The sequence below is a fragment of the Salvelinus sp. IW2-2015 genome, linkage group LG36, assembly GCF_002910315.2.
Source record: "Salvelinus sp. IW2-2015 linkage group LG36, ASM291031v2, whole genome shotgun sequence".
NCBI lineage: Eukaryota > Metazoa > Chordata > Actinopteri > Salmoniformes > Salmonidae > Salvelinus > Salvelinus sp. IW2-2015.
In genome coordinates, this window is record NC_036875.1 from 38775545 (window position 1) to 38794798 (window position 19254).

Below are 19254 nucleotides of genomic sequence, written 5' to 3' on the forward strand. Positions count from 1 at the left end.
TGTGCTTGGTAAACACTATTTTAAACTGACCTTGTGCTTGGTAAACACTATTCTAACTGACCTTGTGCTTGGTAAACACTATTTTAATCTGACCTTGTGCATGGTAAACAATATTTTAAACTGGTCTTCCTGGTAAACACTATTTTAACTGACCTTGTACTTGGTAAACACTATTTTAAACTGACCTTGTGCTTGTTTGTCACGTCATAATAACTGGACCAAAGCGCAGCATGATCTGGGTTCCACATCTTTTTATTTCTAAGTTAAACTCACAGCAAAAACAATACATCTCAAACCGAACCGCTAACAATAGTGCTAACATGCAACTATACACAGTCAAGAGCCCACAAAGGGGAAATGGCTGCCTAAATATGATCCCCAATCAGAGACAATGACAAACAGCTGCCTCTGATTGGGAACTATACCTGGCCAACATAGACACATAATCACCTAGATGACCCACCCTAGTCACACCCCGACCTAACCAACATAGAGAATAAAAAGCTCTCTATGGTCAGGGCGTGACATTGTTAAACACTTTAACCTGACCTTGTGCTTGGTAAACGCTATTTTAAACTGACTTTGTCCTTGGTCAACTCTATTTTAAACTGACCTTGTGCTTGGTAAACACTATTTTAAACTGGCCTTGTGCTTGGTAAACACTATTTTAAACTGACCTATTGCTTGGTAAACACTATTTTAAACTGGCCTTGTGCTTGGTAAACACTATTTCAAACTGACCTTGTGCTTGGTAAACACTATTTTAAACTGACCTTGCGCTTGGTAAACACTATTTTAAACTGACCTTGCGCTTGGTAAACATTATTTTAAACCGGCCTTGTGCTTGGTAAACACTATTGTAATCTGGCCTTCTGCTTGGTAAACACTATTTTACATTGGCCTTGTTCTTGGTAAACACTTTAAACAGACAGTGTGCTTGGTAAACACTATTTTAAACTGACCTCGTGCATGGTAAACAATATTTTAAACTGGTCTTCTGCTTGGTAAACACTATTGTAATCTGGCCTTGTGTGTGGTAAACACTATTTTAAACTGGCCTTGTGCTTGGAAAACACTATTTTAAACTAACCTTATTCTTGGTCAACACTATTTTAAACTGGCCTTGTGCATGGTAAACACTATTTTAAACTGACCTTATTCTTGGTAAACACTATTTTAAACTGACCTTATTCTTGGTAAACACGTTCGTCTTATTTCTTTTTTTTTCCAACGACTTATAAATTCCAGTTGGATTTGTTATCATTTTCGGTCTTTGTTTTGAAGTGTGATATTGGACATTGTCATCAAACAGGATGGGCAAAGGGACAGCCCTGCTTCACCCATTCACTCAGGAAATATGTGTGTCCACAGTGTTATATATCATTCTTTAACTGGTCACTCAGGCCACTGACTATTATTAGTGTTATTATTTTCTTTATTACACACCCATGAATTTTGACAAGTCGTTTTCTGACAACAAGGAGAATATATTACACTTTTATATATATTACAATGTTTGGAATATACAGGATAATTATCATGAAATTATCCATTTTGTTATTATCCTTCTCACCACTATATGAAGTTACCACTGTGCTTTAGGTTTTGACCTAAAATGTAAGGTTATTGGATAGGTTGTATGGCTTCTGGTGATCTCGGAGAGGGGATCTGCGTGTCACGCCCTGGCCATAGAGAGGCTTTTATTCTCTATTTTGGTTAGGCCAGGGTGTGACTAGAGTGGGCATTCTAGTTTCTTTGTTTCTATGTTTTCTATTTCTTTGTTTTTGGCCGAGTGTGGTTCCCAATCAGAGGCAGCTGTCTATCGTTGTCTCTGATTGGGAATCATACTTAGGCAGCCTTTTCCCCACCTGTGTTTTGTGGGTAGTTATTTTCTGTTTAGCTGTTTTTGTTGCCTGACAGAACCGTGCACTTTCGATTTTTCTACTTTATTATTTTGTTTGAGTGTTTTGATAAATAAAAAATCATGAACACTTTTCACACTGCGCTTTGGTCCATGCCTTCTGACGAATAAGTGAAGCTACAAGGGGAAGAAAGATAATTTGTTTTATCTTAGTCAGAGCTGGGATGTTGGATCCAATGTTATATTGAGAGCCGTCCTCATGGTGGCATCGTAAATGATCAGATGTCAATCTAGAGGCTTCCTCACCGGGTTAATTACTTTTAGAGTATTCCATGGCAGTCCGATGATAACTTTGTCATCGATCATTGTAGGGGGAGAACTTTGATCTTGCAACAGAACTAGCAGATGGAGCCTAGGGAGTCTAAGAGAGTGGGAGAGAGATAGCGAGAGGAAAGCCTGAACACAGGCGGATACAAACAGAGGAAAGCACAGAGGGGATGTGGGGGAGAAGCAAGATAAGTGAAAAGGGAGAGAAATGCCAAATATTTGAGACACAGTGTAACGGTTCAGTGTAATGGTTATGTGGAGTGGGTGGAGGGGAGTGGAGGGGCCCAGTACAGCCCACTAGATGACAAACAAGCGGTTCTGACAATTCCCTTTAGCCTCAGCACGAAAGCCCCACTCCTCTATTTCCTCTCTACCTTTCACTCTTTATCTCCCTGTCTTTGTATATACTTACAAGCTCATCTCTTTGTCCTCATCTTCCTATATTTCTCTCCATTTCTTCCACTTTCTATCCCTCACACTGTCAGCCTTCTATCCCTCACACTGCCAGCCTTCCATCGCTCACACTGGCAGCCTTCTATCCCTCACACTGTCAGCTTTCTATCCCTCACACTGTCAGCCTTCTATCCCTCACACTGTCAGCCTTCTATCCCTCACACTGTCAGCCTTCTATCCCTCACACTGTCAGCCTTCATCCCTCACACTGTCAAGGCCTTATTCTAATCCCTCACACTGTCACCTTCTATTCCCTCACATCTGTCAGGCCTTTCTATCCCTCACACTAGACAGCGTTCTTTCCCTCACACTGTCAGCTTTCTTCAATCCTCACACTGCCAGCCTTCTATCCCTCACAGTCAGCCTTGTATCCCTCACACTGCCAGCCTTCTATCCCGCACCACTGCCAGCCTTCTATCCCTCACACGTCAGCCTTCTATCCCTCACACTGTCAGCCTTCTATCCCTCACACTGTCCAAAGCCTTCTATCCCTCACACTGCCAGCCTTCTATCCCTCACACGTTCAGCTTTCTATCCCTCAACACTGTCAGCTTTCTATCCCTCACACTGTCAGCCTTCTATCCCTCACACTGTCAGCCTTCTATCCCTCACACTGTCAGCCTTCTATCCCTCCACACTGTCAGCCTTCTATCCCTCACACTGTCAGCTTCTATCCCTCACACTGGCAGCTTCTTTTCCCTCACACTGTCAGCTTTCTTTCCCCTCACACTGCCAGCCTTCTATCCCTCACAGTCAGCCTTGTATCCCTCACACTGCCAGCCTTCTAATCACCTCACACTGCCAGCCTTCTATCCCTCACCAACTCCGTCAGCCTTCTATCCCTCACACTGTCAGCCTTCTATCCCTCACACTGTCAGCCTTCTATCCCTCACACTGCCAGCCTTCTATCCCTCACACTGCCAGCCTTCTATCCACTTCACAACTTGTCGCCTTGTATCCCTCACACTGCCGCTTCTATCCCTCACACTGCCAGCTTCTATCCTCACACTGCAGCCTTCTATCCCTCACACTGTCAGCCTTCTATCCCTCACACTGTCAGCCTTCTATCCTCACACTGTGCAGCCTTCTATCCCTCACACTGTCAGCTTTTCCTCAGTCGCCTCTCACACTGTCAGCTTTCTATCCCTCACACTGTCAGCCTTCTATCCCTCACACTGCAGCCTCTATTCCCTCACACTGTCAGCCTTCTATCCCTCACACTGTCAGCCTTCTATCCCTCACACTGTCAGCTTTCTATCCCTCACACTGTCAGCTTTCTATCCTTCACACTGTCAGCCTTCTATCCCTCACACTGTCAGCTTTCTATCCCTCACACTGTCAGCTTTATTTCCCTCACACTGTCAGCTGTTGGCCTACTCACTCACTTGCTTCCTTACAGAGCTGTTATTGAAATGTTTTCATTGAGAATTCTGGTTCTGATCAGCATTTGATCCTCTGTCTTAAAACGGATAAGGGTTGTCAGGGTAGCAATGAGTAAGGAAATAGCCGTGGAAGGAAAAGGTGCATTTTGAATGATCATGGCACATGGGTAGTTTTCCAGAAACCAACATTGAGCATAGTTAACTTGTTACAACACATAACATGGTCAGGTCCCAACCTCAGGTCCCAAGAAGCGCTCCCTCAAGGACTCATTTTCTGATAGGATCTCTCTTACAATCACGCCTACAGCCAGAAGAAATATGCTTTTCGCCCCAGGTTGATCGGAGGCCTGATAATAAAAAGTTTTCAACACTGAAAATACAGGTTTGTGAAGTCTGTGCAGTTTAACACAAAAAGGTGTCTGACAAGCAATAAACTCCAACTCAACACTTCACCCACTAACTGGATGATAAATGTGGCTTTTACTCCACTCCCCTCAAGGCTACAATGAGACCTGGCCTTTCTCTCTATACATCCTTTCACTCCACAAATTAGCTTCACTTAGTAACCTTGGCACAATTACAAGACCTCAGACGACATCCCAATTTACCTTAAACACAGACAGTGCATTATCTACTGTTTCTAGACTAAGGTTACTGATAATTGTGTTTGTTCAGTGGACCCTAATTCACTGATAACAGCTGGCTGTTTTGATCCCACATATAAAAAATGCCCTCATGTATCTGCAAAATGGATTGAGTAAAAGAAGATGAGTTGTTTTGTACACTCTGTATTGAAACCTTGAAGCTGTTTTCTTTAAACTACCGCCCTCTCTCTCTCTGCCCATGTAGACAGAACTATTCTGATAATTGCTTTGCGGTAGTTTGTAAAGACCTCATTGCAAGTTCATTAACGATGTTCCCATATTGCTAGATTGCACTGGTGTAACACATGGGGATGAGTGAAAGGTACTTCTCATCCTGAAGTGTCCCCACTTGCACCAGTGAATAGCTTTCTTTCCCCGTGACATCAGCTGGTGTTAAGATGCTTCCGGAGGGTTCAAGCTTCCTGGGTTCAAGCTTCGGTGTGAGCCGAATCAGGAGGAAGTTGTACTCGCTAAGCAAGCAGCGTGACGTCCTTTACACTGGCATTGCTTGCCTTTCATCAAAGAATCTACTGCTATTGAAAAGAGATTGCACTATTGCTCCTCCCAATCAACCCAGTCTAAAGCAGCAGAAGAAAGAAAGTCATTAGAATGCGTTGATTAGTTATGCCTGGCAGGCCATTTTCAGAGAGATAACTTTATTCAAATGTGAAGTCGTTCTGCTGCTTCGTCCCTCAGGCGGTCATTAACCTCTATTACCAAGACCCGAGTGGTGCAGCGGTCTAAGGCACTCAGTGCAAGAGGCGTCACTACAGTCCCTCGTTCAAATTCAGGCTATATCACATCCGGCCGTGATTGGGAATCCCATAGGGCGGCGCACAATTGGCTCAGCGTTGTCTGGGTTTGGCCAGGGTAGGCCGTCATTGTAAATAATAATTTGTTCTTAACTGACTTGCCTAGTTAAATAAAAGTTCAATTAAATTTTTTAAATTTTAAATATGATCAACCTGCATCACTGATACAGAACGCACTAGAACAACAATATCTAGCTTAGCCTCGTCGAGAACCAGGCTTGGGAGGTGATTTTGGAGGTATAGCAACGCGAGACTATATCTAGCCTAAATGCCTGCCATGCAGCTTCAACTGTGTTTTGCATGAGATCTCTCAACACAATGCTTTCTGGTAATACTGAACATGTAAAGTTCATCAGCGAAGATACCGTCCACTGTCAGCGCTGTCATGGGCATGTACTAAAGCAGAGTAACTAGCATTCACATTGTTAATTGGCGGTATAAAGAAAACGTGAAATGGCGGTTCCCATTAGGGATCTGTATTTAGCTAATGAACTCACAGAGGCAAATCAAACCTCTCATATGAATCCCCTTTAAAATTGCATGTGTGCAAGGTTTTAGAGCTGATAAGATGCCTCCCTCCCACCCCTACCCTTCATTTCCTCCGTATCCTTATCACAAGGTGACTTGGAGGTCAGTGCATGAATAGAATATTTGAGGGGGAAAAATGTGTCTGGAACGTGACAGAGAAAAGGATGCTTTGGTCAGCTCAAACAAAGTAGTCATTTTGATTAATAGGGCACGATTGTTTTCTCTGACAACAAAGTTCATGTAACCAAGAAAATGGAGTAAGACTGGATTACAGTCCATTGTACACACTCATACATACCTGTCCATTCTGCCCTTTGTGTAGTCTATCCGGAAGTTCCACTGTTGGACTTAATGGAATGGAAGCAGTAAGCTCAGCCTTTCAGTTCCTCAAAAAGAGCTTTGAACTGCTGACTCTGGTGATGAAATTAAATTACATTTTTCAGTCAGCAATTTATTACCTATTCATTGAATGGTTGGAACAGAGAGTGGTGTTTAGCCCAGCATTTAGTGGATGTTTTCAACCTAAGTTAGGCATTACGATATTATTTTAGTTGTACAGTACCATACCAGTCTTACTCTGATCGTGTTCTTACTGCAGGGGATAAATAAGAAATGTGTCATGTGATGTGACGAGGAAAGTTAATGAGCAAGTCAAAGTGATTTTTTTAGTACCTGCAGTGTGCAGGAGAGGCAGGGTTCAGATCACATGTACATTAATTATAGTTTTTCAAAAGTCAAATACGTTTTGGAGCCCAGGAAAGGAGTCTGAGGGGGAGAGACGATGCGAACTTTGCATATTAAAACTTATCTGCGCGGATGAAGTTCCTTTGGCCGGCAAATTTAAACATTGAACATTTTCCTCAGGAGCATTATCTTAATGCTTTCTACGACCCTGATGCTGGGAGGAAGTTCACTGTTTTTATGTAATACTTGCAGTCTCAATACCAGAGGAGTATTTGGTGTAAGTGGTTATCTTTGTTCATGGTTACTTGTGTAACATATAACTAAGAATAGCGGTGTTAATAATGGTTGGTGCTTAGCTCATCCACAAGCACAAATGCTGTATATTGAACATGCAGTAGGCTTTCTCGACATGCAGTATTTATATATTCTGAAAATGAAGTACACAGTATAATAAATAAATACATAAAGAAATAACTCTTAGCGCCAGAGGAACTGCAATACGATTATGTTTAACGAAGGTACAGCCTCTCCACCTGCTCCACACCTCCAAAGGTGTGCATTTCATTTTAAAGGACACTTAGTATTTTTATTTTTAGACAGCTGCCCTCCGTGTGTTAAATAATACAAGACGAGCATCCATCTCTGTGGAACGTCACCCAAAGAGGAAGAGGCGAGAGAGATGTGGAGAGAGTGGTGTTTAGCCCGGCATTTAGTGGATGTTTTCAACCTAAGTTAGGCACAGGCAGCGGGCCACGGCTGAGCTGTTTGCTGAAGGAAATCAGGAGTCCGTCATATCCACCAGACAACAACAGGTGGGAAATACAGTAGAAAGAAATGCCCTTTCAATTATTTATTTTTAATCCACCGAGATGGTGAAACTATGAATGTTGTCTTTGAACGCTGTCTGTCCATCCTTGAAATTTGAAATAAGTATTGAAGAGTTGGTGTTTTTTTATTTCTATTCCCCTTGCAGTTTTAGCAGAATTCATATCTATTGCCTACATGTTTAACACTTCTGATGTTAGTCTCCCAAACTCATGTTGTTTGATAGGCCCTACTTCTCAGACTGAGCTGAAGATTATTCCCAAACTCCTTCTGCCACTTTATTGGGGCCAATAAACTAACAAAATGAACATCTCGACTCACCCAACAAGTACAACTTACCAACAACGTGACGACTGTAGATTTGATTTGGAAACATTATTGTGTTGCCACAGCACAAATGGCCTCAAGTGACTCCTGACAGAAAACCAAGAGTGTTGTTATTGTCATGGTTACCTTTCAAGACTTATCACAAGTCTATTAATGACATGCCCTGTGCGAGCTGGCCCAGAGAGGGAACCAGGAAATGGACTGTCCCACTGCCATACTCTCATGCTAGAAACTACATTAGAGAAACAACTGCACTACGCGATACAGATTGGTTAAGATTGGTTCATGCAGTGTGATAGGCTTCCATCTTGCTTCTCACAGTATCTAACATTTAAATTAATATGATTTACTTTCCCTTACAATGGCCACTAAATTGGTATACAGCTTACATTCTCCTTTTTTATTCCTTATTTCTCTTGTTGTTGTTTTTATACTGCACTATTGGGAAGGGCTTGCAAGTTAAGCATTTCACTGTACTTGCGCATGTGACGAATAAAACTTGAAAACTTGAAACTTGAAATTGGACCACCATTTAGGGACGAAGAGCCACTGGAGCTAGATTGCAGCCAGGCTTTATTTATTTCCTGGGAATACCATATCAGCCCGGTGTCAGCCATAGACCTGCAGGGTGGAATTAATTTGGCTTCCAGTTCCCCCTTCCTTCCTACAGGGAGACACTTACCAGCCCTGCTTCACAGTCGGCTTTCGGCAAGATTAACGCCACTTCTGGGAATGCGATGAAAGCAGTGTATCTCGCTCCCGGGGCAAGGTTTTCTGCGGATGTGTTGGCGAAATGTGTGAAAGAAGTGAAAGGAGGAGGAGGGGATGAATGATGGTGCTCTCATGCTCTGTGGCACCCGATACCCACCAACACCCTCCAACACGCCTTGGCCTGCCTGTCAGCCCCTTTGGGTACTGGTGATGGGAAGAGAAATCTGCCCTTGGGTGTGGCTCAGCTGTCCCCATCGGGCGGTGCCACTCTCCATGTTGCGGCGGCAAGCGGATCTTGGATCTGAGGCTAATGAAGAGTTAACTCCGGGCAAATTTGGCAAATTTATCAGGGATTTGAACTCTCTCCTCGGCTCCCAGATCTACAAATAAAATAAAGTCAAACGTAATTTGTCACATGCTTGGTAAACAACAGGTGTAGACTAACAGTGACATGCTCAGTTCCAACAACGCAGAGTTAAAGATAGAAATAGAAATAGTGACATAAGGAATGAAATACACAGTGAATAACAAATAACAATTATGAGTCAAAAACCACCTTGCTATATACAGGAAGTACCAGGTCATAACATGGCTATATACAGGAAGTACCAGGTAATAACATGGTTATATACAGGAAGTACCAGGTAATAACATGGCTACATGCAGGGAGTACCAGGTAATAACATAGCTGTATACAGGGAGTAACAGGTAATAACATGGCTATATACAGGGAGTAGCAGGTAATAACATGGCTATATACAGGGAGTACCAGGAAATAACATGGCTATATACGGAAAGTAACAGGTAATAACATGGACATACACCGGGAATACCAGGTAATAACATGGCTATATGCAGGGAGTACCAGGTAATAACATGGCTATATACAGGAAATACCAGGTAATAACATTGCTATATACAGGGAGTACCAGGTAATAACATGGTTATATACGGTAAGTACCAGGTCATAACATTGCTATATACAGCGAGTACCAGGTAATAGCATGGCTATATATAGGGAGTACCAGGTAATAACACGGCTATATACAGGAAGTAATAGGTAATAACATGGCTATATACAGGAAGTACCAGGTAATAACACGGCTATATACAGGAAGTACCAGGTAATAACACGGCTATATACAGGAAGTACCAGGTAATAACACGGCTATATACAGGGAGTAAATCATTATGGGGTATTGTATGTGGATTGACGAGGAAAAACATTTATTTAATCCATTTTAGAATAAGATTGTATTGTAACAAAATGTGGTCTGAATAATTTCCGAATACACTGTACAGCTGAATACAAACAACTGAAATGTGTCTTCCACATTGGAGCAGTAGCATCAGCGCATGTGGTGAGTGTGAAAGTGTGTGTGTGTGTGTGGCGTCATTATGCATGTGTGTGCATGTTATGTATGTGTAGGCGTGTGGATAGAGACCAGTGTGTGTGCACAAAGTCATTTAAAGCTTTTAAAACCAAGATATGGGCACTATGCCAGGCTTCTCCCCAAAAAGATTGTCGCTGCACCACATTGCCGGCTACGCCACTATGTAAAGATTTCACAGCAAGTGAAAGTAATATTTAGTAATAAGTGTACATTTGGTCGCCAATGACAATGTTGTGAATTGCGAAACAGGCCATTCATTCCGAGCGTTATCATGTTACTCAATTAATTCAGCACATTTCAGCTGAAGGCCGAGGCTATCTCGACACACAGGACGCACAGAGCGCACCCTTGAGTAGGCGATAGCGTTGCCGATTCATTCAAACTTTCTAATGGCAGTCAAACAAAAGTCAAACGACAAAAGTTGCTATGCTTGCTAGATAACCTCCAACGAATGACAGAATATCTCCCACTTGGCAAAATCAAGTTGATGATTATACAGATAACGGGAAGATGAAAAGTGGAAATAGTTAAAATATCAAAGTATCAGGGACCAACTCTGTTAAAAAAATATGCACATCTAGTCTCATACCGTTTTTTGATCACACATTCTCCACCGAAGCTCTCATATTATGGGCAGCAATACGAGGCAGGGGACATGTTACAGTGGTATGTGGACATGCATAGTATGCAACGTATGGATTACAGAATAAAGTTAGGAATTTTCATGCAACACAGGAGTTAGAATTTGGAGTTTTAGTAGGATTGGGACAATAGAAAAATAGCCTAGGCTCTATATAAGGCCAGTAAGCCTACCACGTGACTCAATAGATACAAAATACACTTGATTTAGGCTACATTATTGTATGCTAAATGTTTCTGATCAGTGATAGATGAACAAACAAATAAATTAGCTACCACTTCCACTTGTCCAGCCAAAGGTTAATTAACCAAATATACAAAGAGATTAAGTGAAACAAAATCACATTGATTGATTATCAGACACAGGCTTTTGGTAGAGAGTAGAACAGGCTGAAGAGAAAAATCCACTTGTATAACATGCTAGCAAAATGTTCTGATCAGCTAATATATAAGCAAACTAGAATAAAGATGACCATTAGCACTCACCTCAATGTATCTAACATTTCCCCAGCTTAACTGTTACCAGATATCAAAACGGAGATTCAGTGAAAACAAAAATCTGTCATTGATTTATTTATCAATTTATTGATTTATCAACCCCCCCCCCCCCCCCCCCCGCCACACACACACAGTTGTCCGAAAGCAGTGTGATGGCGCTGTCTCAATCAAAATGGTACTGAAATGATCATCTAGGGTGACCACACACAACTTTAAATTAGTATAGTGGTTTTATATGACAGTAAGTTTAGGTATAAACAAAAATGTTATACATGACTTCAATTGCATTAGCCTATTTTATTCCAATATTTTATTTTATTTTTATATTTTACCTCAATTTCAAATAGGATCTTTTCTCATCGCTGCAACTCCCCAACAGTTTCGGGAGAGGCGAAGGTTGAATCATGCGCCCTCCGAAACATGACCCGCTAAACCGCGCTCCTTAACACTCGCCCGCTTAACCCTGAAGCCAGCTACACCAACATGTCGGAGGAAATTGACTACCGAAGTCAGCCTGCAGGAGCTCGGCCCGCCACAAGGAGTCGCTAGAGCGTGATGAGCCACGTGAAGCCCCCGACCCCGTTATTCAATATCTTAATCATTCAGTTGATCATAACTAAAGTGAGTTTTCCAGGTGGGTGAGGGCAGTGTGGAATACAATAGAGATTGCGTCATCTGAGGAGGCGGTATGCGAATTGTAGTAGGTCCAGGGTGTCTGGGATGATGGTGTTGATGTGAGCCATGACCAGCCTTTCAAAGCATTTCATGGCTGTAGATGTGAGTGCTACGGGGCGATAATCACTTAGACAGGTTACCTTGGCATTTTTAGGTACGGGCTATGGTGGTCTGCTTGAAACACGTAGGTATTACAGACCGGGTCAGGGAGAGTTTGAAAATGACACTTGCCAGCTGGTCAGCGCATGCTCTGAGCATTCGTCCTGATATTCCGTCTGGCCCCACGGGCCTTCGAATGTTATCCTGTTTAAAGGTCTTACTCACATTGGCTACGGAGAGTTAACCCGTTAACCCGTTCCCCTACCCTGAATTATAGATGGAGATATTTTTGCTTTTACAATAGGATAGGCTGCCTGCCTGCCTGCCTCTGAATTTCACCAAGCATCTTAGTAGCAACTTGAAGTAACTGTCCAGTGAAAATTTTACTTTTAAAAGTTCATATTCTGTTAACTCATACCCTGAAGATGTTGTTGCCTCATCCTATAGTCGTATGTGTGGCCAAAGCACAAATTTGAGAAAAAAAAACACTTCAAAAACCCCACCTCAAACTTGTATCTCAAACAGACCATTTAAAAAATGCTTGCTATTTCCTCAGTAAAGGAGGATGACCTGGCCAATTAGCAGCCTACTCGCATGAATATTATTTTATTTTTTATTACCGGTATACATCCACACCATTCTGTTGTTGGGGTACGCCTACACCATTCTGTTGTTGGGGTACGCCTACACCATTCCAACACAGAAAAACAGCTTTTTAACATAATTAGTAAATACACATTTGGAAGGAAAACTCCTTCACTCATATTGTAATTAATTATAAGTAATATTTCATTCAAATCTGGAAACACTGGCTAGTTACTTTAAACCAGGGTTGGGCAACTTTGATAAAGACACGGTGGTTGGAACCAAAAATATAATATTTGGACTCATCAGACCAAAGCGCAGATTTCCACCGGTCTAATGTCCATTGCTCGTGTTTCTTGGCCCAGGCAAGTCTCTTCTTCTAATTGGTGTCCTTTAGTAGTGGTTTCTTTGCAGCAATTCGACCATAAAGGCCTGATTCACGCAGTCTCCTCTGAACAGTTGATGTTGACATGTGTCTCTTACTTGAACAATGTGAAGCATTTATTTGGGCTGCAATCTGAGGTGCAGTTAACTCTAATGAACTTATCCTCTACAGCAGAGCTAACTCTGGGTCTTCCTTTCCTGTGAGGGTCCTCATGAGATCCAGTTTCATCATAGCACTTGATGGTTTTTGCATATGCACTTGAAGAAACTTTCAAAGTTCTTGAAATTTTCCGGATTGACTGACCTTCATGTCTTAAAGTAATGATGGACTGTCGTTTCTCATTGCTTATTTGAGCTGTTCTTGCCATAACATGGACTTGGTCTTTGTTCTAAATAGGGCAAAATTCTGTATAGCACCCTTACCTTGGCACAGCACAACTGATTGTCTCAAAAAAAATTAAGAAAGAAAGAAATTCCACAAATTAACTTTTAACAAGGCACACGTGTTTATTGAAATGCATTCCAGGTGACTACCTCATGAATCTGGTTGAGAGAATGCCAAGAGTGTGCAAAGCTGTCATCAAGGCAAAGGGTGGCTACCTTGAAGAATCTCAAATATATTTTGATTTGTTCAACACTTTTTTTGGTTACTACATGATTCCATATGTGTTATTTCATAGTTTTGATGTCTTCACTATTATTCTACAATGTAGAAAATAGGAGAAATAAAGAAAAAACCCTGAATGAGTAGGTGTGTCCAAACTTTTGACTGGTACTGTAAGTATTCACACCCTTGAGTCAATACATGTTAGAATCACCTTTGGCAGCAATTACAGTTGTTACAGTCTTTCTGGGTAAGTTGAAAGAGTGCAGTTTTGTAACAAAATATTGAGCAACATTGCCTACCTACATTTTGTAAGAAGTATATCAGTTGTACCTGTTGTGTAATTATGTAAAAATATTGTTTCAGACAACTATTACTACAAAGTAAGACAGTGAGGAGACTATTATGATTATACGTTTCTTGAGTGAAAGTAATATTGTCTTCTTAGTCTTGCTCTGCATTCCACAACCAAGTCTTGCCTGCTATTCCAGTACATACACAGGTCTGAGTGTACAGTAGTAGCAGCCTTCATTACTACTGATGGTGGGTTCATTTTTCCATTATGTGTTTTGAGTTTTCGCATTCTGAATGATGTTATGCATTCCAGGGAGCAGAGAGGGTCTGTGAGTCTGCATCTAAAATGGCCAATCAAGAGTTAATGACGGTTTTGGTATTCATACATGCATATCGAGGTCACCTGGAACAGGCAAGCATTTGTCAAAGTCCATAGTCCTAAAGCTCTTTGTTTTTTACTGAATTGAAGAAAAATATTGTGATTTAGTTACTGAAAGAGCCACACTCATGGGGATGTTTAGAGTTGTCCCTTTCCCACCATAGCTGCTTCACTTAGGCTGTAACTACAGTACACACTGGGATCTGTTGTTTCTCTCCCTTCGTCCCAAATGAACAGGTTCTGTAATGCCCCTTTATTTGCTGAGAATATGTCCACATTGTAAACGTTGCATCGTGATGAGGATCTAATGAGTGGGCGAACACCTAGATGTTTTGGGTGATTAGGCATTAATGAGGCTGCCTTTTAATTGCGCACTTCGGGTGAGTAATGAAGAAAAAATATATTTCTTTAGCTATAGCGCTTTCTCAAGCTTGCGAGGATCGATCTCCATTTTGGATCTCACGTTGTGTTTTTATAGGTGACATAGTTTCGTCTCTGGCTGACTGACTCTTTCACTGTCCTTCAGAGAAAGTCAAGTCAAGGCGGGCAGATGTTGCATGCGCTATAATTCATGATTACCTTTAATCCCTTTCTCCAATGAGAGTTTTGTCTGTCCCCTGGTGACAGATACAAAAAACCTCTCTGTACACACACCAGGGAGACAGCTGTCTATTAAAACCCTCCTGAAAGAGTCACATGTTAAAGAAGTCTGGGGAAAATAAATATGAATGTGGTTCAAGATACATGGCATAAATTGAAGGTAATAATAACTACACACTGTACTGTATGTAACTTATGTATGTAACCTAAAGTATATTAGCACATGATCTGAAATCCCTTTATTTTTGCCTTCTTAGATTATGACGTGGACGATGGATACTTGGATGCCATACTAGGTGGTGAGTTATAACAGAGTCCCTCTCATGCTCAGAACATTCAAAGGCCTTCCATGCCTTGCCTCCCTCTGCAAACCTCATCCACATCGATGTTGCTGATAGATTTGATGCTGGAGGCAGACATCCCCCTACATTTAATGATGGTGATGCATGTAACACAAAGACATCTCTTTCTCTTTCTTTCAGATAGCAAGCAGAGTCTGCTAAATGTTTCGGAACAGAGCTATATAAAACCATTTTTTGAAGTCAGTCAACCAACGGGCCAAATTTAAAATGTAATGCTACTGTTATTTTTATGGCACAAAATATTGCCGTTGTCTGCCAACAGCTGTAACAGACCACGAAATATGCATTTAAAAAGACATTGTTCTTCTTCTGCCAGTAATGTGTTCAAATCAGAATCTAGCCTGAAACTGCCTTTTTATTACCAAGAGACTGGCATTCCACAAAATAGACAATTAAGTCACAAAACATCTTCACAAGTTGTGGTTCTCTTCCTCAGGCAGTTCCTTCAAACTTAACGGTTCACTGTAGGACAAACTGTCTCTCCTATCACAGTACTGCTACCATTCACTGTTGGCAAACCATCACGTTGAACATTGATTGAACAATTCTTATTTGAAAATAACAGAGAAACAGCTGTTTAGGCCTGTACACTCTGGTTAGGCCTGTACACCCTGGTTAGGCCTGTAATCTCTGAACACTACATAACAAACGTTTGTTTTGCACTGCACTCTGTTGGCAGGTTGGAGCTTGATGTGTATTTTAGAGATGCATATCCCTTTTGGGTAGGTGTTTACCAACTAATCAAGAAGCAGTCTTCTTCTGATCCACATACATTCCAATCACCTTGCTATTTCAAAGATCAATGACACTTCAAGGTCACAGTCCTACCTGTGCAGAATCGTGGGCTATTGTGGAAACCATCCCCATTGTATTTTGCCATTGTCATTGTGAGGCAAAAGTCCTTGCTATAACATTCTCATCTCTATTTGCAGCTGTCATTGCTGCTGTGGTCCTGGTGTTGGTGTGCCTGGCGGTGGTAGTAATTCGCTATATGTACCGGCACAAGGGCACATACCACACCAACGAGGCCAAGGGCACTGAGTTTGCCGAAACAGCGGATGCGGCGCTCCGGGGCGACCCGGCTCTGCAGGATGCCATGGACGAGAGCAAGAAGGAGTACTTTATCTGAACAGTGGCGTCCCCTGCTGTTTCCAATGGACTTTAGCCTATGGACTCTAGGTATTTTGGGGTTGGAGAATAGAAAGTCTGGAGACTGGATGAAAATGACCTTGCTGTACTTAAGTGAATAATGTCCTATCAGTTAAAGATGATCTGCTTCTATAGCTAAAGGTCTCTTTTCCTGATGAGACTGGCTAAAGGTCTCTTTTCCTGATGAGACTGGCTAAAGGTCTCTTTTCCTGATGAGACTCTGATCAGTGACTGAATAGACAACAATTTACCAAAGATGCATCTTAATAACAATAATATTAATTCAGTATTCTTCCCCCCCTACCAGTTTTCCTCTTTAATATATTTGGCATATCACCAAACACATAGATACAAAACATTGACTTTGCTATTAGGATGCTATATTTGAAGAGTTGATTTCCAAAATATTATATCCACCAATTTTTCACATTTGTGTTTTTTCATCAGAAATTATTACTTATACATGTGTGTGTAAAATATTACTGTTCTCAGATTTTTTATTCATTGATTTTAGATGTGTATAAAAATGTGTTTATTTTCGCTAAACGCTACATATCAATTGTTTAGCTGGAATGGAATGTTCATATCCTGTTTATTTGACTGAGATATGTGGTTGTGTCACCTAGCTATCGTAAGGTTAATGCTCTTACTGTAAGTTGCTCTGCATAAGAGAATCTGCTAAATTACTTAAATGTCAAATGTAAACATATGGAATTGTTTTAAGATGTCATACCATGGATCATTTATCTATTGGATTTTCATTTTTAGGATCCCTGTAGGTATCCCCCAAAAAAGAGGTTAAAAAAAGATATGATAAAATATTGAATTTGATCTTTACTACTACAGCCCATGGAAACTCATTAAATAACATCATCATCAATTGCAAAAAAGACAGTCAAAAATTTTTTTTAATAAGGAATAAGGTTTTGAAGAGTCTGTCCTAAATCTAGGAGATATAAGAAAGCTCAGGAAATATTTCAGTTTTTTGGACACATATTTACCCCCTTTTTTGTTTGTTAGCACAAAACTACCTCCATACTTCCATTCATTTTTTAACCAGTACCTGGTGACCTTCAGATGAGTCTCATGGCACTTGTGTCCATAGTGGGGTCATATTAATTTGTAGCCAAAATGGTTTGGACGCTACAGACAGAAGTTGGCACATCGGCGGTACCGACTTCAGACGAGTCCCATGTGGGTCATAGAGGAGAACATCATCGTGTTCGTGAGAGTCTCATCTTTACATCTTTCTATTTGGTTATATTAGTTAGTAGGCCAAACCGTTCGGACACTACAAACGTTTTCATGAGAAGACCGATTTTTGGGATGTGTCCTGGTCTGACAAACAGCGCTGTAGCTGTGCCACTTTCCAGCGCAGATGCGAAAGGCCGACATAGGTGGATGCAGTGGATTGAGACGCAGCCGAACTCTAGCTGACTGATTTAGATTTTCTTATTGTAATTAGACTGGCGCACAGGTGTGTGAATAGACTATAAATATTGTTTCAAATGTATCGTTTGTATAGTTCTTTATAAAAAAAAATGCTATTTGTTACATTTGACTGTGTAAAACGTAAAAAATATACATTATTTGTCTCTCTGAAATGAAACCATCAAGTGATACATTTGAAACAGAACACTGAGCATACCAAACATTAGCAACACCTTCCTAATATTGAGTTGTGAAAAAACACCAATCTCTTTCATCATTTATTTTAACAATAAATGCTAATTTTCCAACATTTCTGAAAATGGATATATATCGTTTTTGAAAGAAACTCTTAATTTGTCATGCGGAACATCTTCCTTTGGGGACCTGTCAGAAAAAAAGCATCTCATGAGGATCTAAGGAACCATAGCTATGCCTTCTGTGGAAAAAGTATTCCTGGAATACAGACTTGGAATTCACAAACAGCGATGGAATCTTCTCAAAAGTGTCTATTTAGAAAGTCAAGGAAGTGAACTGACACAGAAGTTCTCTGCAAGCTCACAAAACAAACTGTATTGACTTACTGTAACAAAAGATATTCTGGAATGAAGAAACTTATCAACAAATTGTCAAATTTGTCAGCAAGCTCAAATTCTTCCTCTGCTCTCAAGTGCACTGACAGAGGAAAACATAGAACAAACGCTGTCTAAGGAAGCAACTCTGACTGTACGAATTGAATCACCAATAAGCCCTTACCAAAATACTGAATATGACTCGTTGCTCCCTGAATTACTTTTTAATAACTTTGTTTGGAATGTGAATGTCAATTTGTGAATTACCAATTTCAAGGGAACGCATTTATCATTGGTTAACAACTAGTTACATACACAAAGAGATAACGAGACCGCTAAACCAGCTACAGTGCCTTTAGAACGTATTTATGCCCCTTGACTTATTTCACATGTTGTTGTGTTACAGGCTGAATTCAAATGTATTAAATCATTTTTTTCTTACCAATCTACACACCCCATAATGACAAAGTAAAAACATGTTTTTAGAAAATGTTGCACAATTATTGAAAATGAAATACATAAATATCTAATTTACATAAGTATTCACACACCTGAGTCAATACTTTGTAGAAGCACCTTTGGCAGCGATTACAGCTGTGAGTCTTTCTGGGTAAGTCTCTAAGAGCTTTCCACACCTGGATGGTGCAACATTTGCCCATTATTCCTTTTTAAATTCTTCAAGCTCTGTCAAATTGGTTGTTGATCATTGCTAGACAACCATTAATTCAGGTCCCGGTATTTTATTAGGATCCCCATTAGCTGTTGCCAAAGCAGCATCTACTCTTCCTGGGGTCCACACAAAACATAAAACATAATACAGAATTACATAAAACAGAACATCATTAGACTGTCTTCGTGGTGAGCAACTCCAGTGTAGATTTTGCCTTGTGTTTTAGGTTCTTATCCTGCTGAAAGGTGAATTCATCTCCCAGTCTCTGGTGGAAAGCAGATGGAACTGTGTTTTCCTCTAGGATTTTGCCTGTGCTTAGCTCCATTCCGTTGACACTTCCGGCTCCGACAGAGATGGCCGCCTCGCTT

The 19254-nt window shown here is 40.9% G+C and overlaps 1 protein-coding gene across 1 annotated transcript in view; it reads left to right on the top strand.

Moving 5' to 3' along the window:
* Nucleotides 1–17957, top strand: part of LOC111959767 (glycophorin-C) — a 37311-nt gene extending 19354 nt beyond the window's left edge. The window contains exons 3-4 of the mRNA XM_023981562.2: nucleotides 14963–15004; nucleotides 16000–17957. Coding sequence (XP_023837330.1) covers nucleotides 14963–15004; nucleotides 16000–16196 — 239 coding nt within the window. The 3' untranslated portion in view covers nucleotides 16197–17957. The remainder of the gene's footprint in view (nucleotides 1–14962; nucleotides 15005–15999) is intronic.
* Nucleotides 17958–19254: the final 1297 nt, after the last annotated feature.